The 23695-nt window shown below is 45.1% G+C and overlaps 1 protein-coding gene across 4 annotated transcripts in view; it reads left to right on the forward strand.

Annotated features, from left to right (window-relative positions):
- Window positions 1-23695, forward strand: part of TAOK1 (TAO kinase 1) — a 1366047-nt gene that overhangs the window by 617858 nt on the left and 724494 nt on the right. For all 4 annotated transcript variants that reach the window (XM_085649205.1, XM_085649204.1, XM_085649206.1 and 1 more), the window contains exon 9: window positions 9221-9314. In XM_085649205.1, coding sequence (XP_085505331.1) covers window positions 9221-9314 — 94 coding nt within the window. The remainder of the gene's footprint in view (window positions 1-9220; window positions 9315-23695) is intronic.

A 23695-nucleotide genomic window follows, 5' to 3' on the forward strand; every position in this document is an offset into this window, starting at 1 on the left:
TTATCGTCCCCAATGCCCGATTGCACATGCGTCCCCTGCAACAAGCTCTGGAAGACCAGTGGGTGCAGGCGTCGGGCAGTTGGGAGGATCGAATTACTCTTCCCCAGTCTGCCAGGGACTCCATCCGGTGGGGGACGAAGAGGTCGCATCTCATGAAAGGTGTTCCCTTCCAGAAAGAGACTCCGACTCAGATTATTGTTACGGACGCCTCCCTGCAGGGTTGGGGTGCTCATATGGATCACCTTCAAGTACAAGGGCTATGGTCGGACACGGAGAAGGGATATCACATCAACTTACTAGAGTTGAGGGCTGTCCAGCTAGCCCTCAAGTCGTTCTTCCCGTCTCTTCGGTCCAACTCCCTCTTGATTCAGACAGACAACACCACGACGATGTTTTATCTGAACAAGCAGGCAGGCACCAGGTCCACAATTCTGTCCCAGGAGGCACAAGCAATTTGGAAGTATTTGCTGGCGAGACACTTTACCATCACAGCAGTCCACGTGCCGGGTGTTCAAAACTTCCAGGCAGACTTCCTAAGCAGAGAGTTCGTAGAAGTGCACAACTGGGTGCTAAACAACGAGGTTGCTCAGGACATTTTTCAAAGATGAGGGTTTCCGGACATAGATTTGTTCGCAGATGCAACAAACGCCAAATTCCCCGTCTACGCATCCAGGTTTCACCAGCCAGGTTCAAGCGGAAATCCTGTACTGATAAAATGGTCTCAGAGCCTGCTCTATGCTGCCTCTCATTCCGGCAGTGATCACCAAATTCTACAAGTCCAACTCCAAGATGGTGGTGGTACCCGGACCTTCTACAACTCTCCGAGGTCCCACACCAGAGGTTGTCTTGCCGTCCGGACCTGTTGTCCAAGAGCCAGGGGAAAGTTTTTCATCCCAACCTTTCTTCGCTCAGACTGACCGCATGGCTCCTGAAGTCTTGCAGTATGGACACTTAGACTTGCCAGACGACTGTATGAACATCCTTAAGGAACCTAAGAGACCTTCTACTAGGGCTTCCTACGCTTTCAAATGGAAGCGTTTCTACATATGGTGTTAGAATAATAGGCATGACCCGGTTAGAGGGCAAGAACAGGTCATTCTGCCGTATCTTTTATACCTGGCTAAGTCGGGCCTGCAGTTTTCATCTATTAAGGTACACTTAGCAGCATATAGAAGGTCACCTTCGCAGGGTTCTTTTTTCAAGATGCAAGTGGTAAAAGATTTTCTTGAAGGGTTGAAAAAGGTGTATCCACCAGTAAGAGCCCCTTCTCCGTGGGAGTTCAATGTGGTCCTTACCAAACTAATGGGAGCGCCCTTTGAACCAATCCACAAGTCCTCTCTGCAGCACTTGTCTTGGAAGGTGGCTTTCTTGGTGGCTATTACTTCTGCGCGTAGAGTCAGCGAGTTGCAAGTGTTGTGCTGGAAGGAACCCTACACTCTGTTTCCTTCAAATAGGGTGTCTCTTAGGACTCATCCTAGTTTTCTGCCTAAGGTGGTTTCAGATTTCCACATCAATCAGGGAATCACTTTACCTACTTTTTTTCCCTAATCCTTCTACTCCCCCTGAAAGGGCCTTACACTCCTTAGATCTTAAGAGTGTGTTGAAGTTTTATCTGGACAGGACTAAAGACATGAGAAACACAGACCGACTTTTTATCAATTACAGTCCTATTAATACTGGTTTAGCAGCGTCTAAGAGGTCGATTTCAAGGTGGATAGTTTCTTGCATTTCTTTGGCCTATCAGTTGGCTAAAATATCTCTTCAGGGAAAGCCTGAGGCACATTCAACCAGAGGAAAGGCCTCTACCATGGCCCTCCTCAGGAACATTCCCATAGCAGAGATCTGCAAAGCAGCTACATGGCAGTCTGTTCATACTTTTTCTTGCCATTACTGCTTAGATTCAGATACTCAGGCAGATGCTCAAGTAGGTCGCACATCTCTGAGAAATCTGTTTGGTTGATTGTTTTCAATTATATCGCTGTACTTTTATTTCTAGTGCTGAATTGCTCGTCCACGAAGTGTGGGGTATGGGCTTGCTATTCTATTCACTGCTTATGACTATTGATGAGTATCCCCTGGAAGTGAAGGATAAGTTACTTACCTGTAATCCTAGTTCTCTTCCAGGGGTATACTCATCAAAGTCATAAGCACCCCACCCTCCTCCCCGGACGAGCAATGTGAGTACAAGATTTAAAGTGTTTCAGTACGCGTTTACAAAAAGAACTGACCTAACTGTCACCTGTGGGGCGCATGCTGGGAGCACAGTGTTCCCAGAGGTTCTTAAAGGCAAAGTGCGTAGATGCTTGTAAGCCTTAAAGGCAAGGTGCCAGTTGTCTTTTCTGTACTAAGACAGTTATTCTTATGCAGCCTATGGGCCAAACTGCCTACAATTACCTGTTCTTCCTTATTTTTGGAAAATAAAGGAGTCTTGTTTGAAACCATTATAGTGTATGGTCTCTATTACAAGCAGTCATGAGAGACTTATTATTATAGAAGTAACAATGGTGTAATCTTGGCTGTTTGTCCTATTTATTTTAGAATGTTTGATGGGGTGGCATATTTTTACATATATGTAGGTATGCATACACATGTAGGTGTATGGGGTTGTAAGTCTTTAATTACTTTAGAATCTGGGCTTACACCTGTATATGTATGTACATATATGTGTATATATATATGTGTGTGTGTGTGTTGTATATAAATATCTATATCGAAGAGTTCCAACTCCCGCTACTTCCAACCTCCTTGCGGCGGCGGCGAAGAAGGAGACTCAGACCCCGCTGAACTTATGGCAAGATGTTTATTCTTGAATTACAACCCACGAACGACGCGTTTCGGGCCTCAGGAGCCCTTGATCACATACGATTTCGTAAATCGCCATTACATTTTTTATGTGTTTGCTTAGTGTCCGCCCACTCCCACCATTCTGCGTCACATGATAGTTGTCATGGTAGAAAGACTCGCTTTATGCAATGACTTGTACGAAGTCCTCTACAAATATACAACTTGGTGTGCAATTGGGTATTTTCACAATGCCATCATAAAAAACCCACCGTATTTAACATAAATATTGTTAAAATACATATGCCCTAATGTTATAATTTTTTATGTCTATACACATATATATTTGTCATGTGTAATGAATGTATTTCAGGATGAATCCATCAATGCATAGAATGTAGCAGCAAATCTTGAAAATAAATAAAAAAAGCTCATTACTGGGTAAATCCAGTGCAACGACAGAATAAAGTGCATATGTACAATAGCAGCAAGAAACAATGTTAGTGTACAAAATGGTGCAAGATGTGCAAAATATATAAATATAAAGTGCAATCGAATGTACAAAAAAAGACCAATTTCAGTATAATAAATATGCAAACAGTTATAAATATTAACAGTAAAATTCCGCTCATGAAAAATACTATTAAAAAGACATATATTATAAGATTGCTTGTTAAAAAATCTTTTCATTATACTTAAAGGTTCAGATTAGGGAAAAATTATAGTCTTCTAAATGGCGACAGATGTTACATTTCCAAACATACATTTTACATCTCATCTATGTACATTCTATTAGTATTCCTAATTGTTACTTCGTTAAAACATGGGTGATGACAGGGCTTTGTTTATCTTTATCTCTTGGGATGACCCTATGTTGCAAATAAAAAGTAACATCTCATATTCTGATGTAGGAATTCATAAAAAATTGTGCATATCCTCAGTATTATTCAACCCATTAGGCCACTTGCTGTCGAACTCAAGAATGATTTTAGTTTCTAACTGTCTTAATTGGCGTTCCCTATTCCCACCCCTCCGTGGCTTCGGGATAGCATTAATCACGTAATATGCAAGACGGTAAATATCATTCGCATGGGTTCGTTTAAAATGTCGTGCCACTGGGTAAGAAGGGTCGCTGTGGAGAATAGCCCTGATATGCTGCAATATTCTGACATGCACCTGCAACTTCGTACTCCCGATGTAGTTAAGGCCACAGGTGCACGTCAGAACATATACAGCATATTCAGTTTTGCAGTTATAGTGGCCATAGATTGGAATTGGAAAATCACTGAATGGAATTGAATAGTACGTCTTGTTACAGCCAAATTTGCATGCTCTACATGTGGCACATTTTCTAAAACCGTTCACTGGTTGCAACCAGGTAACAGCTTTCCTGATCTCTGGGGAATTTTTGTCAAGGATAGATCCCATCGTTTTACCTTTTCTAAATGTGATTACTGGAGTTTCCGCTAGCCTATTGCAGAACACATTGTCTGTCATCATTATGGGCCAATGTTTCTTAATGGCTCTAATTTTGCGTTCCTCATTACAATAGGTCGTGATTAATTTTGGGGTGTCCACCTTGATTAATCTGGTGTCTGACTCACATTGTGTCTTGATGTTATCATTTTTGAAAAGGCTATGTCTAGGTTGTGTGCTTGCTTTTCTAGTAGCTTCGCATATGATTTTATCACTGTACCCTCTAGCTTTCAGCCTTTCCACCATTTCATTTGTGCACATATTAAAATCTTACTTATTGCTGCAGATGCGCTTGAGTCTAAGGATTTCTCCATACGGTATACTTGCAATTAAATGCCTGGGATGTGAACTTTTCGCATGTAGTGTAATGTTTCCCGATGTTGGCTTTCTATATAAAGTAGTTGCAAGTTTGCCTTCTTTGATGTGCACCAACACATCCAAAAATTCAATTTGTGTCTTATGGATGTGGGATGTGAAAACTAGATTCATAGTGTTTTTATTGATATCTTATATATATATTTATATATATATATATATATATATTCACTGAAAAAACCATAGGTTTCACACATGTTATAGTTAGCTGGACATTTTACTGATAAAAAACCAATGAAATTCCCCCGTTATAGTTACTGTAGGCAACTATAACTCACGCGACCGTAATCCTCTGCTGATGCTAATACTGTATTTAGACACTTATTTGCCCATATCTTCTTCCATTAAATTTTAGCTATACATATATTACAAATATTTTTTTTTCATAAAGACACATATGTCATCAGCAGAGGATTACGGTCGCGTGAGTTATAGTTGCCTACAGTAACTATAACGGGGGAATTTCATTGGTTTTTTATCAGTAAAATGTCCAGCTAACTATAACATGTGTGAAACCTATGGTTTTTTCAGTGAATTAGCAAGGTTTTTTAAATGCTATTTCCTAACTATAACGTGTGTGAAACCTATGGTTTTTTCAGTGAATTTGTACGGTTTTTTAAATGCTAAGTTACTTTACGCCATTTGTGGCGTGCGCGCCCACTTAACGCAGTTCGTTCCGTGCACGGTTTTTATCAACTTTAATAAGCCCTGTACATTTGGTGGCCTTCGGCCACCAAAAGCACAGGGGGTGAGGTCAATGTGGATAGTGTTTTTTTTATTTCGATTTTATAATTTCATGTTGCCAAAATTACGTTTTTTTTCTCTATTAATAAGCCCTGCACATTTGGTGGCCTGCGGCCACCAAAAGCACAGGGGGTGGGGTAAGTGTGGATAGTGTTTTTTTTATTTTTATTTTTTTACCGTAAGCGTACGGTAAGCTTACGGTAAGCGTACGGTAAGCGTACGGTAAGCGTACCCCGCGAAATTGCCGAAAAAAAAAATAAAACCGTTTTTGCTCTTGGGGGATGTTTGTTGACTCCCTCAACATGACTATGTGGGAGGGAGTTGTCAAAACAGCCCCGTAACATGTTTTTGGCCATCATGTTTGATAAACAACACTCAGTGCGAGAGACAAAATGGCGGACGCCGCTTCCTGGTTTCGGCCGATTCGAATGTTTACTAAGATCTAAGAGCCAATCAGAATCGCGCTCGCGCACGCCACCGTAAGCTTACGGTAAGCGTACGGTAAGCGTACGGTAAGCGGGCTCAGATATATATATTGATTTAAAGGCTATTTTCTCAGAATCTACTGAACAGATTTACACCAAACCTACAAAAGGCACTTCCTTGACCTAGGGACTACCTCTCTGCCAAATTTCTAGTAATTCTGTTCAGCCGTTCGGGCTGTAGCTCGTTCTAAAGGTCCTATGGAAAAATGCATGGGAAAAACGCGTTTTGGGACCCCCCTTTTATCTCAGCCCCCGCTTGACGAATCCCCCCGAGACTTTCAGGGTAGGAGCGGAGCGTAGCGCCCCACCTATTTTGAGAAATTCGCGAGGATTCGTCGACCGGCGCCAAAGTTATTCAAAATAGAATGTTGAGGTTTTCCTATGGAAACGTGGTCCTAACTATAACTACCTACTGGCGACCGCCAGTAGGTAATATATATATATATATATATATATATGTGTATATATATATATATGTATATATATATATGTATATATATATGTATATATGTATATGTATATATATATATGTATATATATATGTATATATATATATATGTATATATGTATATATATATATATTTCACTACTTATGACTTTGATGAGTATACCCCTGGAAGAGAACTTGGATTACAGGTAGATAACATATCCATCTGAAAGAGACCGTAGTTGTAGATTCCTTACCTTAGAATAGATACCCCAGCAATGCTAACCCCGGTGGTAGGTCTGCGAACTAAGTTCACTCCAGGAAATCCTGGAGAACAGAAGGGCCTAAAAAGCTGTCTCTCCGGACTTGGCTGTCCAGGCAGTAATGCTTTGTGAACATGTGCAAGGATGCCAAAGTAGACACTTAGCACATGTCAACCATTGGAACACAGCATCCTAGGGCAGAAGTAGCTGCCATCGCCCTGATAGAGTAGGCGCGTAGTCCTACTAGAGGTTACTTTTCTGCCAAAGAATAGCTGATCTTGATGCATAAGACAACCCATTGAGAGATGGTATGTTTGTGCACTGCCCGACCTTTCTTGGCGCCCACATAACCCACGAAGAGTTGATCTTAAGTGCAGTCAAGGGAGAAGGACAGCTCACGTTGTGGGTCCAGACAGTGGAGTATCTCCTCCTCTTTGGAAGGGTGCGGAGGCAGGAAGAAGGTGGACAATGTGATAGTCTTTCCTATGTGGAAACAGGTAACCACTTTAAGCAGAAAAGAAGGCCTAGTACGAAGGACAGCTTTGTCTGGATGAACAGCAAGAAAGGGAGGTTTGGAAGAAAGAGCCTGAAGCTCACTTACCCTGCGAGCAGAAGTGATGGCAAGCAAGAAAGCAGGTTTCTAAGAAGACAAAGGGGATAGTTATGTAGTGGCTCAAAGGGAGCACACATAAGATAAGTGAGGACAAGATTCAAGTGCCACTGGAGCATTAAGAAAGAAGGAGGAAAGAGATGAGTAATGTCCATCAGAAATCTGTTTACAATAGGGGACTTGAAAAGAGAACGCTGATCAGGAAGGCGAAGAAAGGCTGAAATGGTTGAAAGATGGCCTTTAAGGGTGCCCAGATCAGAGCCCTGCTGGGCCAAAGAAAGAATGAAGAGGAGAACCTCAGAAAGAGGTGAAGAAAGGGGATCCACGGCCTTTGCTGCGCACCATGTGACAGATTTGTTCCATCTACAGGCGTTTACCGTTTTAGTAGAGGGACGGTTGGCTGCCAAGATGACGTTACTGACTTCGGGAGGAAGGTCAAAAGCTGTCAACTGTCGCCGCTGAATCTCCACGCTTAGAGGTGGAGGCTGGACAGGTTCGGGGGGAGAACCGTCCCCTGCTACTGCGACAGAAGATCCTCCCGAAGAGGCAGTCTGATCGGAGGATCAATGGCCATGCTCAAGAGCTCGGGGTACCAGACTTCGCGCCCAGTCCGGAGCTACATGAATGACTTGGGCCCCTTCACGCTTGATCTTCTTCAGCACTCTGGGTAGGAGTGCTACAGGCGGAAAGGTGTACAGGATGCCACAATTCCACTCGCGACGAAAGGTGTTGCCGAGGGAGTGCCGTCTTTAAAACTCTAATGCGCAGAACTGCTGACATTGCGCATTCTCTTTGGTGTCAAATAGATCTTACCAAGGCTCTCCCCACTGCTGAAAGAGACCTTTCACCACCTCCGAGGGAAGACGCCATTTGTGATCCATCATGCACTGGCGGCTGAGTTAGTCGGCCCTAGCGTTCAGGGAACCCGCCAGGTGTTAAACCACCAGGGACATGCCCTGATGTCATGTCAGTCATGTCGTAAGGCGAAGAGCCTTTTGACATAGGGTCCATGACCCCACACGGCCCGGTCTGTTGCAGTACCACATGGCGGTGGTGTTGTTCATGAACACCTGCACTACTCTCCCTTTGTGTACTGCTACGAAAATATTTCTCCGGATCCAGTCTGACGCCTGGGGGTAATTCTATGGTAAGGAATCTATAACTACATATGTCTCTTACAGATGCATCTTTACTGAAGGTAAGTAACTTGTTCGTCAGAGGGAACCAAACTGTACTGTCATGCAAAATGTATTTATTTTGCATCTTTAAATACTCAACATCTTAAATTACAAATTCATTATTTGACTCAAAATTTCAAAACAGCACATTCTAGTACACAGGATATATCTAGTGACAATGTTTGGTCGTCTGATTGGGTTATCCAGCACATATTTTTTATGGCCTTAGTTCCTGTGTCTAGAGATGAGGGATCTTTAGGCTTTAAGGGTTTGCTTAGAAGAAGAGTGGATGCCTGTTAAGATGGCATTGCTAAGCAGTGTTTTCCGAATGAAGTGTGATTGGAATTATCCTACTGGTAGAGGTTCTGAAAGGGCAGCGGGTGCCTTGGGGCATATAGGGGTCGCTTGTGAAGGCACTGATAGATTGTTTATGGCTTTGAATCAATGCTTTTGTGGAGGTGGACTGGAATGTTCAGGGGTCAGTTAGAGGGACAGTAATGGTAAATGACAGCCGGAAACAGTTCTTTGAATGTTAGGGGATGGACGAGATAGTAACTTAAAGACTAGCTTTCAGGCTGCAAACCTCTGCTAGGTGACTATAAAGTACCCACTCAGGAGTTGTGAAGGTTTTGGAGGCATCAAGGAGGGAGAAGTGCTAGCAGTTTCATTTTAGGAGGAGGAGGAGAGAGGGAACCCTTAAGTATCTGGCATGCTGGGCATTAGAAAGTTGTGTGAGAGATGTTATGAATGGTATTAATGATTTTTAACGTTTGTCGTAAAGTGTAGCTGCCTACCTTAACCTGTAAAACATGCACTTGTAGACTGAATTGTAAGCTAAACTAATAGAAGTTAATTTATTCTTCTCTGTTCATCTTACGCAGCTGAGAGGAAGCCTCCATTGTTTAACATGAATGCAATGAGTGCCTTATACCACATAGCACAGAATGATTCCCCTACGCTGCAAAGTAATGAATGGTGAGTATTTTTTTTTAAGAACGTTGCTATTCCCACAAAGCAGTGGACACAGTCGTTATTTTATATTTTTGAGCACTGTAACAGATTTAGCTGCTTGAATCATTTCCCCTTGTAGATTTTAGGAGTCCTGCAGTCATTTTTCCATACTAATACAATCAAATTGTGTTAGAAACTGCTTTAAAAAAAACCTTAAACATAGCACTTCAGATCACCTCATTTTGAAAGACTCGACTACAACTAATGAGGAGAGAGCACATTGAGCTCCATTCCCTCTAGAGGTTTATATTGCTTCAGAATCCTACTCCATGTCATGTAGAAGGGAACACCTCTCGGAACTCTAGTCAGAGATTTTTTACTTCATTGGATTTTCCTCTTCATTAATTTAATTTGTGCCTCTGTAGTCTTGGCCTTTTTTCACCAGGACATGGGTTAGTCATTGAAGATGGCACTTCTGAGGGCATGTGGCTTGTGAACAACAAATAAGTAACCTGCCTAATTGATATTTATTTGGCAACCTGTTTTGTGAACCTTTCCAAATGGACATTTTGTGATGCGGCCTATTAATACATAATTAATATGCCATATTGCTGAAATGCAAAATGACAGACTGGTCTAAAAGCTTGGTGCGCAATTTGCACACACGGTTTGCGATCTGCGGGTATGCACATTAGGCTCTCCGTTTAGATCCCTGTGATTGCATATTTGAGCTATGTTGGATGTGTGATATGTTCTGTCTAATGTGTTGTGTCTGGTCTTTGACTGTTTAGGAACAATGTGAATAATGCAAATGTAATCAGGCTAATTTTTTTTTTATTAACATTTTTATTCAATAACATAACAGTTCAGATCCGCATGTGTTACAGCAACATCCTATAGTTTTCTTTACAGTCACTCATTCAAATCAATTTAATCGCGATACATCTATATTCTCACACCTTTACACGTCTTCGTCCGAGCCACTATCCTGTTCTGGGGGTGAACAAATTTCTCCTCTACGTGTGTTCCACTTTCCCCACACCCTAGCCCATTTGCGAGGGCATCTACGATTTACAAAGGTGGCCTTCTCCGCCACCATATCCATATCTCTATTCCACTGTGCTATTGTTGCATGCTTGATTTGGGTGTATCGGAACCTTTCGCCTAGCGCCATGGAGTACTGTTCCTGCAGGTGAGTGAAGCTGACCACCTTCCCCTTTTGCCAAAGATCCCCCAGTCGGGAGATGCCAATTAAATCCCAACTGTGGAATCCTTAACTATTGCCCAGTGTTCCTAGTTTACATGCGTCCCATAAGGGTGTATGTTTCGTGAGTGTGTCAGTCCATCCCAAATGCCTGTTTACTGTGTGCCAGATGTGGACAGTATGGGCCGCCGGGCCGATAAGGTCTCGGGTTTTCCGTGTATTATAGAGTGCTCTATTGAAACCGCCTTTCCCTAGAGTCAGTCTGTCAAGGTGGTAAGCCGGGTCTGAATCTGGTATGTGAAGCCAGTGATTAATGACTGTAAGTTGCGAGGCCCAGTAATAGGCCTTGATATCCGGGAGAGCAATCCCCCCCCCCCCCCCCCCCCCCCCCCCCTGTCATACCAGCTCCTCACCATTTTTGTCGCCGCCAAGGATAATTTATTAAGTTTAGCTTTTGATTATAGCGCTCCAATAAAATGCCACATTTCAATAGACCCTATATCCTCTCACTCACAGGAAATACACACAACCCAGAAGGACATTGCACACCACCATACAATCACAAACAGAAGTGCAGTCCAGCACTCCACCACGCCCAGCACCCAGTCACACTAAACAGGCCAGGCCAACATGACCAAGATCCTGGGTCAAGAAAGCATTTAATCTGCACCCAGAACCGCGTTTTCTAGAAACTGCACCAGAAAGGTTAAACCTCTTCTGAACACGGTGTTGACAGCATCCAGTAGACGTATACTGAAATTATTAACAATGATCAAACATTAGAGCAGGTAAGCAATCCTAGCCATTGACACCAGACCTCATCAGTAGGTTAAGAAGGGCTCACCTACAACACAAGAGAACCACTTCAAATTCTACTAGTCAAAGACATAACTGACCGACTCCATTACACCAATCTGTTTAAAATGTACCACAAAACAATTTCAAAGGTCCTCTGCCTACAGGGCCACAATCCTGGCAAATCTTCCCATTTGTATGGAATGACCGGTCGCAGAGCACACTCAGGCGGAACTTGTGACTACTTGCCCCAACACCACCTGTAACTACACTTCCCCAACTTTTCTCTCATGATAGGGTACTACTATTCCCCAATTATGCAATTTCATGCAATAGGGTGTTCCCCATTTGCACACAACACGGAGTACTACCCCGGGCAGACTTGTGAACAGGGTTTTTATTTTCCCAATTTTTGCACACTGCAGGGTATAACCTTGTAACCTCATGCGACAGGATAGTGCTCATTCCCCAGTTTGCACCAACACAAATTTGTACTACACTCTTGACTAATATAGCTAAGTACTTCTTTTCCCCACATCTGCAACACTTGGACACGCACAGCCAGCATATATCTACACAACAACATGTAGGTAATTGCTACTCTTCCCCACTCTGCTAATCAGACTCAAACATATAAAAAAAATTGGAGTCAAACGACCTCACACTGTATTCCCAACCAGGGAAGTTTCATAGTCCACGACATTCAGGGGTTGGGTGATTCCAAAATTTTCCAAATAAAAAAAAAGCAATGGCTGCAGGGTGAATGGGTACGATGAAAAAGGATCAGGATGGACTGTTCCCATGAGGAGCAGAGTCAGCACTGATATGGATAAAGCGGGCCTCTGGGGCTGATTTAGAGTTTGGGAGACAGGTACTCCCTTAAATCAGCAGCAGAGTACCCTGTCCGCCAGACAGCCAGCCATCTTATTTGACTGAGTCATCCGTCAAACCTTTAGTACATTGACAGCAACTGCCATAACAGTGGTTCCTGCCAACATATAGAGATGTCCGCTGGGCCGGCAAACATCTCTAAGTTTGGCAGATGGAGTCAAAGCAGTGTGTCCTAGGTGAAGTCCTCCACCACCCTCTCTGCTTTTACTCTGTCAGGCAAACCCAAAATCAGGCCCTCTGTCTGGAGTGAAACAGTGGGTGAAAAAAATAGTTTAGAATGCTACCCCCAGTAATTGCCAGGAGTTAGACAAATTGCAAGCCTTGGTCCCATTATCTTTTGGGTGTTTGGTTGGTAATGTTATGCTTGGAAATGTGAGCGTGGTGCATCTTTCTAAGACTACTATTGCCAATGTTTGTGTATTCCAAAAAGTAGTAAATTTACATCCATTCAAAAAGTACTTCTATGGGTGCAGATTTTCTACTTTCTTTGTAAACCAGTCACTATGTATAAGTGCTTGATCCAAAAAGTCGACAAGATTAAACTTTTTAGTGAAATCAGAATGACAAGAAAGACCAGCACAGATATAGACATGACTCAGACCCACTTACCAAGCCTAAATGCATTTAATTGGGGTTGTCACACCCCAAACATCCCCTCTGATGCTACAATCTTGCTCCCAACACAACATGCAGGAAAATTCTCTTTCTGCCTTTCAACATGCATCATTTGCCTCACCAGATCATTAATTACGGAATTTTGCAAAACAGTACTCTAACCAACAACAAATAATTGTTAACAGAGTCACATGTACTACCAATAAAATGTATATGGTTCATGTCAGTTCTTGAAAATTGCAAACAAAGCTGTTCCTTCACCTTAAGAACCCCACAGTTTGCCGCAACCAAGACACATTTTTCACAGCAGTATGCTGCATAACTTCAACATTATGATTGCTAGATATCCCCTCAGATTAAATAACTGCTTGGCTATTGTTTCGAAAATTAAATGAACAAATGCCAAAAAAAAACAGTTTAAATGTGCCCAGTACTTCAACACAATTTTTCCTTGGACAGGTGCCAGGTAGGCAATACTTAGACTCCTCATGATTTCTGAATTTAATACACCCTCGAACAGCAAAATCTCATTTCTGTCTCCAAAGTCCTTGGAAATTGTTGTCCTTCTATTTTCTGTATTAACCAGGAAGCCTTGGATAATCTTTTTTTAGTCCCCAGACCTGCCCCAGCCAAACATCAGTTTGCTACCCTTCTTTGTGGTGTCGAAGCCTACGTAGCCAGCAGCTCCACTCTGGCACCAGTACTGGCTTACAAGAAATCGGCAAGGCTCTCTAATTAACTAGTTGTGCTACTATACGCCCCAGTACCACACCCTCTTCTTACAGTGGAAAGTCATGCTGCGCACTGTCACATTGTCTTAACCACAGCAGTATCAGGATCCATGTCAAATCTCTGGTCACTCCTCGTTGGGCGCCATAATATATGTAGAATGCCTGCAACCAGTGCTTTTATAGAGCACACGCTGTCCTCCTCAAACTCGATCAGTCCTTAAGTGCTCACCAGGCTTCTTGCTTGTTGTGCGACACATGCCCCTCCAGTGATGCCGGCAAAGCTTGTGCTTCTCAACAGAGCAATGACCGGGCTCATGAGTGATGTATAAGCCCAGCACATGTGAAACTTAAGACTCAAGTGGAGCAAAATGAATCGTAGCAACACAAAAGGGTCCTGAGGAACCCTCCATTGACCTGAATTAGCCTGTGCCTAGTCACCTTAATTGGAAAACCGTACTGCACACTAATGCTTCTTTGTATGGAACTGTATGAATAAATAGCTGCTTGAAGCTCCATGGGTTATTCCATTATTATGCTCATTTTAAAGAAGATTTCCTGCCTCTTACCACTGATTCTGCAGAACTGTCTCCATAGCGCTGTCCGTATATTACTGTCTCTATAGCATCATCCTTATGCTTGGAACTTAAAACTCCCCTCAGCTGGCTCTGTGTCCTTACTCGGACTTTGCCCACTCTCCTCACTGTGCTGCTCCTAACTATCCGCTTGAGATGAAAACACTTAATGGTGGGTTTAAATGTTTGTAACCACAAACTAGTTCTCTGTGGTCACAGGAACATATTCCTTCTAATGGCAGGCATCTTCCCCTAGCAGAAATGGCTCCCAACTGCCACAAGAGTCTTGCTGCATTTCCATTCAGGTCCTTAAAAACTCATCATGAAACTGTTGCAGTGGATGGCAGGGTCTTCATACAAGAGACTGGAGGCACTCGGTAGGGGGTACATTCTTTATTCCACATTAGGCCCTTTGTTTACAGCAACATCAGGTATGTCCTATCAGGGCTCCATTTTTCCCCCCAACTGCCCATATGTCCTTGCTGCCACTGCTCACCCCACACCAACATGCTATTACATGATTCGCTCTCAGCATTCCAGACACCGGCTGAGACATACAAGGAATGGGGACACACATGATGGTTCATAAAGCTATTTTCTGACAAAAGTCAGATGTTCGAGGCATGTGTGCTGTATATACACCTGCTTTATATACTCCTGTCATCTAGTGATGGGTCCAGGTGTTTGCAAGTTGTTTTTCTTCGAAGAAGTCTTTCCAGTCACTAGTTAAGGTGACTCCTCCTTTCGGTGATAGTGCACATGTGCACCGACTCCATTGTTAGAGAATTTTTTCACGCCATTAGGTTCAGTTGTGTATTGCTGCGCTCCGGTTCGAAACCATTCTTTGAGTTCCCCTCCGTGCGCAATCCTCTCTACCCTCAACGATATTGTTCTCGTACACGTCTCCCTCTTCACCGGATATCAAATCGATCCAGAAACACACTATCTTTGGTCTGAAACATCGGGGCGGCCCTTGGGCCTTCTGCAGATTGAACAAACTCCGTTCCAATTCTGTCCTCGGTGCCGCACCAAGTACCCTTGAACCCACCTACATCAAGTTTGTAACTTTTGCCTTTCCCCGGAGCACAAGGAAGACAACTGTAACGTCTGTAAATCGTTTCAGTCCAAGAAAACGCTCCACGATCATCGGGCTCGATGAGGAGAGATGCAACACCAAAGCATTTAACACACTCTGGATATCTTCGGTGAAGAATCTGTGCAGGAAAGGTCGAAGGGTCGGCAGCAGAAGAGGCCTTTTCCGTTGCAGAGTCTGATTTTGAAATCTAGATCGATTTGGAGTCCGACGACATACCTCCAGGATAGTGTGCCATCAGTACTGAAGAGCCCTTGCCCCCCAAAACCTTTTCCAACAAGCATAAGGCTACGGCACCACCTCTGCCTTCTGGCCAAGGTTGACACCAAGACCATGTTTTCGACAGCCCCCTCCTGGCTTAGCACCAAAACAAACCATCAAGCCTTCCGGCTCGGATCCGAGTTGCCCAAAATCATCTTTGGATCCTAAACCATCTGGTCCAAAAGACAAATCTGTCTCGAAGCCGATACCCTCAGCTCCAAAACAAAAACATGCCTTGGTGCAGAAACCTTCCGCTCCTAAAAGCAAATCTATTTCAGTGCTGAAATCGAAGGACTGCCTCTCTGAGCCTTCCGAACCAATTTTAGAGCTTCTTAAAGCTAAATTGGATCCTAAAAAAAAGATTTATATCCATCCTGATATAGGACATATTTCTGCTAAATCACCAGCCAAACGCAAACTTCCTTCAGAGGACCCTGCATATAAGATCCCTCTGAAGAAGAAAAAGGACATGGCTACTAGCCCTGCCTATCCTGCCCCACAATCCCCTCAACCTTCTTCTCCACATTTACCATTTATAGATCCTTTACACAACTCTGGGATCGCCATGTTTACAGCCTCAAGGATATGATATTGATGAAGAAGACTCATTTGACTGTAAACCCATGGAATGATTAAACAATTGACCCTCCATTTGATACTGACCCAGACCTTTACGCCTGGATCCACACACAGGTCTAGTCGAACACTCCCTTTGCTAAAGGGTATGATGAGGTATGCAGATGACATCTTCACAAACCGGTGCGAGCTCGTATTTTAACTCCCAGAGTTGCTAAAAAAATACAAACCTTCTTCATCTGATCCTGTGTTCATCAAAGGACAATTACCTCTCGACTCCCTAGTGGTGTCCAATGATCACAAAAGAACTAATTTGCAAACCTCTGGTGAAGCACCTCCCCCAGAGAAGGAATCTAAGCTTAAAGATGCCTCGGGGAAAGGAGTGGCGTATCACAAACACACAGGGCCCACTTGCTATGTACGACAGGGCACACTGGGATGAGATGGAGAAACTGCTCCAATACCTCCTGGACGAACACAAAGCCAACGCACAAGAACTCAAGAGGGGAAACTCATTTCTAACTCTTCAATCAATTGTGCTCTGGATGCTGCTGACACAGAGGCTAGGGAAAACAATATCAGCATTTTCCTTATAAGGAATGCATGGCTTAGGATTTCGGGGTTCACCAGTCCATTTTAAACATCCCTTTTGACAAAGAACACTGGTTCTTGAACACGAGGCTTGATCCTAAAGGTCCTCCATCAACGCCGATGCCATCGTCATCGGCGCTGCTGACGCCGATTAAGAAGCAGCACTCTAGGAGGCATGCGCAGAGACTGCTTGAAGAGGAAGCATATAGGCAAGAACAGGAAGAGCGAGAAATTGTCGACTCTGTTGAGAAATTTGATGGCTTACAAGAGGCCATTGGGTTGGATACTTCCCCGGAATGGGAACTTTTATCACAGTTAACATTTATTTACATATCACAGGATGTTGCTCCTTATCATGTTGTGGTAAGGAAAGCAGCTGAGTTGCTTGACCTGAAGTTACCTTCAGCTGAGATAAAGTCTAACATTCTAACTAAGGTTCTTAATACTTCTTCTACAGTATCTGAGCCTCTTCTGCCCTTCAATGCGAGGAGGTACATGCCAGCTCCTGGGCATCTTGCATTTCTGTCTGCTCATCTATCACCTGAAAGCTTAGTGGTCCAAGCTTCTTGCTCAAAACAGTCATCTGGTTCCTTCCCTACCATCCCGGGGGATAGGGATTCTAAAAAGATGGAGCAGACGGCAAAGAACGTATTTTCATCTGCAAGTATGGCATTGAAATCTACTAATGCTACCTGTTTACTTGGAAGATATATCCTTGCTCTTATGGACTCTGTCAAACGGGTAGCCTCAAAGCTACCCGAGGATGATCGGGTTAATTTCCTTGAGGCACTTTCTGACTCTCAGGCCGATGCCTGTCAGGTTTGGATACGGCTGACTCGGTGGCACGAGTAATAGGATCTTCTGTGGCAACAAGGAGACAAGCTTGGCTAAGATCATCTGGATTTTCTCCTGATGTTCAGGCAACCCTGTTGTATTTGCCCTTTGATGGTACGAGACTGTATGGCACTAGAAGATACGGCTACAAGTGGTATCGAGGTTTTGGAATGGCGGCTTCCTGTCGTGCTCGCCAGCAACCTCGGAAGCAACCTACAGAACCCCTTGTATAAATTGTATAGGGGTAAGAATAGAGGCCGTTGTCGAGGAGCCGCTCGACAGCAGTCCTCCTCCTCCTCTACTCCCCCCCCCCCCCCCCTACCGTTAGTGCCAGAGGAAAGCAGCCTAGATTCCACCATCTTAGAGCATGTTGGTCCTTCAGGAGGTCGGGTGTTCCACTTTCTAAAAGATCGGAAATCGATTTCTTCACACCATAGGGTTTTGAATCTTGTAGAGAATGGGTACACGCTAAATTTCTTTTTAGAGTTTCCTCCTCACCCTCCTCGCCAGGGTTGATGTTCAGAGGACCACTTGCTGCTTTTCCAGCAGGAGGTTCTTGCCTTGCTACAAAAAGGTGTGATAGAGGTGGTTCCAGAGCAGGAAAGGGGTCAGGGGTGCTATTCCTGGTATTTCCTGATTCCCAAGAAGGACGGTCGGTTGAGAGCAATCCTGGACCTAAGGATTTTGAATCTTTACCTCAGACAGGAAAGGTTCAAAATGTTGACCTTACCACAGGTTCTTCTCGCTCTGCAACAGGAAGACTGGATGGTGTCCATCTATCTGCAGGATGCGTATTTTCATCTTCCCATCCTGAAGTCGCATCGGAGGTATCTCCTGTTCACGGTAGGATCGCAACACTACCATTTTGTGGTTTTTCCGTTCGGTCTGACTTCCGCACCTCGGGTCTTTACAAAGGTGATGATGGTGGTAGCGGCACATCTCAGAAGGTCAGGGGTTCATGTTGTCCCCTATCTGGCCGACTGGCTGTTGAAAGCCGAGTCTCTGGAGTTGGTGTTGCGCCACTTGCAAGCAACAACCCTACTGTTGTTCAACTTGGGTTTCTCGATAAATGTACCCAAATCTCACCTGGTGCCTTCTCAGCGCAGACTGTTCATAAGGGCAATACCGGATACTACTGTGTGTCTGGTATTCCTGCCTCCGCAGAGGATTCTCGACATTCGGGAGATGATTCCTTTGTTTCACGATGGAGCGGTTGTTCCAGTCCTGAAGGTTCTACGTCTGCTTGGTCTGTTTGCTTCCTGCATACTGTTGGTCAGTCATGCACGCTGGCACATGAGGGCACTCCAGTGGTGCCTCCACAGGCAGTGGTATCAACACAACGGAGATCTCTGGGAAAAGGTCAGAATCTCCAGGGACGCTGCAGCGGAGCTGACTTGGTTGGGTGTGCAGGGCAACCAGTCTCAGGGAAAGCCCTTTCAGTGTCCTCCGCCGGTGGCAACAGTGATCACGGATGCCTCCACTCTAGGGTGGCGTGCTCATCTGGGGGATCTGGAGGTAAAGGTCTATGGTCTCCAGAGGAAAGGTTGCTTCACATCAACCTTCTGGAATTGCGGGCGATACGTTCGGCACTGAAGGCTTTCCGTCCTTCCCTTCGCGGTCTGTCAGTTCAGCTCCTGACGGACAACACTACCGCGATGTGGTACATCAACAAACAGGGAGGTGTTGAATCGTATCGCCTCTGTCGAGATTCTCTGCGATTGTGGTCCTGGGCTCAGGGACATTAGATTTGTGTGTTTGCAAATCATCTAGCTGGTGTGCTGAATGTTCATGTGGACAGTGTCAGTCGGCATTACTCGGCCGAAAACAGGACTTAATCCATCTGATCTGCATCTGTCCCGCCATGAATTTGGAACGTCAGAGCAGACTAAAGGTGAAGTTCAATGAAATTGGAGTACGTACCTGCCGGTCCGCTATTATACAAATACTGTGTTCTGTGGACCCTCAACTAATTTGCAGAGTAGTCCAATTCATAACTAATTTTGAGAAAAAGAGAGGAGCCTTGGTAAAGTCCTAATCTCCTTGATGAACTCGAACTTTAAACATGAACGTTCTTCCTGACCCAGATACGGCATCTTTTTTTTCTTTTTCTTTTTTTTTTAAGCATGAGAATAATTTTTATAAATTTTATGACTCATTACCTGTTTATTTGCTGTCTAATGTCCATCTTTTGTCTTTTAAATTCAGGTATTTAAAATTTTTGTAATGGTTTTTATTAACTGTACAATAAAGCTTCATTCATTCATACTCGGCCGATCACAAGTGGCGGCTTGATCCGGAGATGGTCCATCACATCTTCGAGATGTGGGAGTCTCCTCAGTTGGACCTTCACGAGAACGCACACTGCCCGTTGTTCTGCAGTTTCCAGTGTCCGATGCAGGGAGTGCTGGGGGACGCGTTTCAATTGGATTGGAGCTCGCAACTCCTTTAGGCATTTCCTCCCATACCCTAGATTCCTCGGGTTTTGAGGAAGATTCGTCAAGACCTGTCCCAAGTCATATTGATCGCTCTGGATTGGCTAAGAAGGGTGTGGTACACAGATCTTTTTCACCTCTCTTCGCACCCACCGCTCCGTCTCCCTTTCAGGGCAGACCTCCTCTCGCAATCGCAGGGGCAGGCTCTACACCCCTACCTCCAGAGCCTGCACCTTCATGCCTAGAGATTGGACGGGGCAACCTGAGTTCTTTTTCTATCCCACCGGATGTGGTGGATGTTATTTTATCATCCAGGAGACACTCCACCAAATCTGTGTATTCTCCCAGGTGGTCTAAATCTGTGAAATGGTGTGAAGAGAGGTCCATTGATCCTTTGTTTGTCTCATGTGCTAAGTTATTCTCTTTTCTTGGCCCAGCAAGGTTCTGCTGTGGCTACAGTTAAAGGTTATTTGTCTGCTTTGTTGGCTTTTGTTTGTTTGCCGGATCAGCCGTCTTTATTCAAATCTCCAATCTCCTGTAGTTATGAGGATCATTAAGGGCCTTACAAATAAGTTTCCTCCCACTCCTTTCATTATGCCTCAGTGGGATTTAAATCTCGTTCTTACCTTTTTAATGGGTTCTCCATTTGATCCTCTACATAGTTGTCCTTTGAGTCTTCTCTCTTTTAAAACGGTTTTCTTGATTGCTATTACCTCGGCTAGGAGGGTAAGTGAGCTTCAGGCACTTAGTTCTAAACCTCCATTTTTGACCATTCATGAATATAAGTTGGTTCTTAGGACTTGGGAAGGGCTGCTTTTCTTCCTAAGGTGGTTACTCCTTTTCATTTGGGACAGTTTATTACCTCACCTACCTTCTATCCTCCCCCTCACCCTTCCAAGGAGGAGGAGAGGCTTCATCGTTTGGATCCTAAGAGAGCTGTCAGTTTTTATTTGGACAGAACAAAGGATTTGATGTTGGACAATCAGATTTTTGTGGGCTACGTTGGGTGGATAAAAGGCAAGGCTATGCACAAACTGACTCTCTCCAGGTGGATCATCTTGTGCATCAAGATCATGCTACACCTTGGCCAGGAAGGACCCGCCTGAAGGTATCGGAGCTCATTCTACCAGGGCTAAGTCATCTTCTGCTTTGGCTAGAGGGAGACCATTTTGCACGTTCTGTTCGGCAAGATTTTTTGGTCTAGTCAGGTGGACACCCTCCTCTGGGAGAGGCACGGCTTTGGGATTCTATTCAAAAGGTGAGGAATCCACAGGCAGATGTATCCATCAGAAGAACAAGTTACTTACCTTCGGTAACGCTTTTTCTGGGGGATACAGTATCTGCCTGTGGATTCCTCACTGTCCCACCCATCTCCCCATTGTCCACCTGTTTCTACCAAAAATTCATTAACTGTTTGACATGAATGTTTTTAATATGGCTTTTTCATGCTTATGCTTTAAAAGTGGGAAATGCTTGGTCAGGTTCCTCCTTTTCAATGCTATTTGTAGTTATGCTATGTGTGCTTGCATTTGTATATATATTTTTTTGTATACTGTGTATACGAGTGAAAATGTGTCGGTCCGCCCGTTTGCCTCGAAGGCACGGAAAAAATGGGTGGAACTGACATCAACATGCCGACGAGGTCTTCTTATGGCTCTGATGACGTCATACGGAGTCGCTAGCAGAGCTGTGCTATTATGACTTCTGTAGTAGGGGATCTCTGTGTATAGTCATAATCTATGAATAGTCCCGCCCATGTGCGGGGACCCTGGAGCAATCAAAAATATCTCTTAAGCTGTCCTGCATTTGCAAACCTGCAAAGACACTTAAGAGACAGACAAAATAATACAGCCTATTAACAATATGGCTGTACTGGCCAGCACTTCATCTGAAGTGAACACAAAAGCCAAAATAAAGTTTAAATGTCATTTTAATTCACATCTGACATGTTCATTTATTGTATCACACTCCCTTCACCAAAATCCCTTTAAACAATAGAGAGGAAGGGGTGGACAGACAAGCCCTATAGGCTGTCATTATGTGTCTGCTAAAAGGATACCGTGCCTTTAAGGAACTCTCCAGAGACCCCCGGTATCCCAGGATGCACAGCCAAAGCAAGTTAGTTTCAGTTCTTTTTTCCGGCTCCTGCTAGCAGGACCCTGGAGCTTGAGCTCTACCCTTTTGGGTGGATATTTGGATGAAAATTGGTTTTTTTGATAAAGAAATTTGTTCATTCGACGTCTAGAGCCTTTCTCTGCTACATCCTGCAATTTGGTGCAGTTTGACCCACTCTTAGCATGGCTTTATTTGATAAATGCCCTGAGTGTGGGAGGAAAATGGCCAAGACGGACCCACATGATGTCTGTATTCTCTGTCTCTCATCTTCACATGTCCCTGCTACGTGTGACATCTGCAAGACCTTCTCCAAGAGGACCCTGAGAGACAGAGAGAAGATTCGCCTTCAGGGACAGGAGAAGCAGAGAACAGGTGGGACTTCGGGGCATGGAGGATCTCATTCCCCTTCCTCTGCCCATGCTTCAGCCACTGGAGGGACCTCCGGGCAGAAAAAGGAGCAGAAACTACACCTACCGGCTGGTAGATCGCGTTCGACGTCGAAGGCGTCGACGGCGAGAGGTAAAGCACCGGTGTGTTCGCCGTCGATCCAGGGCTCTGGATCTTGGCGTTCTCGACGTTCTATGTCGAGAGAGGGGCCGGCGAGACCTAGGACTAGGTCGCCGTCGAGGATTTCGCAGTCGACGTCGACACACCATCGACGTCGTGCAGAGCCCCACAGACAGCGCAGCTCGCCGTCGAGGCGCAACCGCTCGTCTCCTTCGCCGTCAGCTCTTGGATCGACGGCGACGACATCGACGCCGAGACATCGGCGGCTGCCGTCAAGGCGAAGGAGATCGCCGTCGAGGCACAGATCGCCGTCGAGGCACAGATCGCCGTCGAGGCACAGATCGCCGTCGAGGCACAGGAGATCGCCGTCGAGGGGCCGCCGTTTGCGGACAACGGCGAGGAGAAGCCGTATGAGGTCGACGCTCAGTTCGACGTCGAGGACATCGGGTAACACTTCGGTGATTACCATATCCAGTCGTGGATCTAGGAGAAGGAGGCGCTCCCCCTCGTTTACTTCAGCACGGGATAGGCCCGCCAAGAAGAGAAGGGTGGACGGGAGTCCGGACAGGGCTAGTCCGGGTTCTCCTGCAAGGAGTGATGGAACTCCGCAGCCTCTCCCTCAGCCGCTGCCTCAGAAGCCTCCTACGCCTCCTCCTCCTCCTCCTCCGCCTCCTCCGCCTCCTCCTCCTCCTCCTCCTCCTCCTCCTCCTAAGCGACCTACGCCGCCTCCGCCTCAGCTCCCGCCGTCTCCTCGGCTACCGGTGATTCCTAAGGCTCCGCGCAGACTGAGATCACGCTCTCGATCTCGCCGGAGGTCACGGAGCAGACACAGATCGTCCACTCACACCAGGCATGGACGACGGAGATATAGATCTCGTTCCAGAGGCACGAGGTATACGGACTCTTTGGGCAATGTACGGCTTTCCCCCTCGTTGTCGGAAACGCCGCCTACTAGAATATCGCCGGTGGATGATATTGCCACGTTCCAGGATGTGCTGATGCGGGGGGCGGCGAAATTGGGAATCTCAGTAGCAGTACCGGTTCCCACTACCTCTGTGATCTTTGAGACTTTGCACAAGGCTCACCTGTCACGCCCCCTCCTGCCTTTGGTTCTGGGTTTGGAGGAACCAGCCATGGAGGTCTTCTTGACACCAGCCGTGGTGAAGTCTGCTCCCTCACGGTTGCAGA

This window comes from Triturus cristatus, chromosome 3_2 (assembly GCF_964204655.1).
Source record: "Triturus cristatus chromosome 3_2, aTriCri1.1, whole genome shotgun sequence".
Taxonomy (NCBI): Eukaryota; Metazoa; Chordata; class Amphibia; order Caudata; family Salamandridae; genus Triturus; species Triturus cristatus.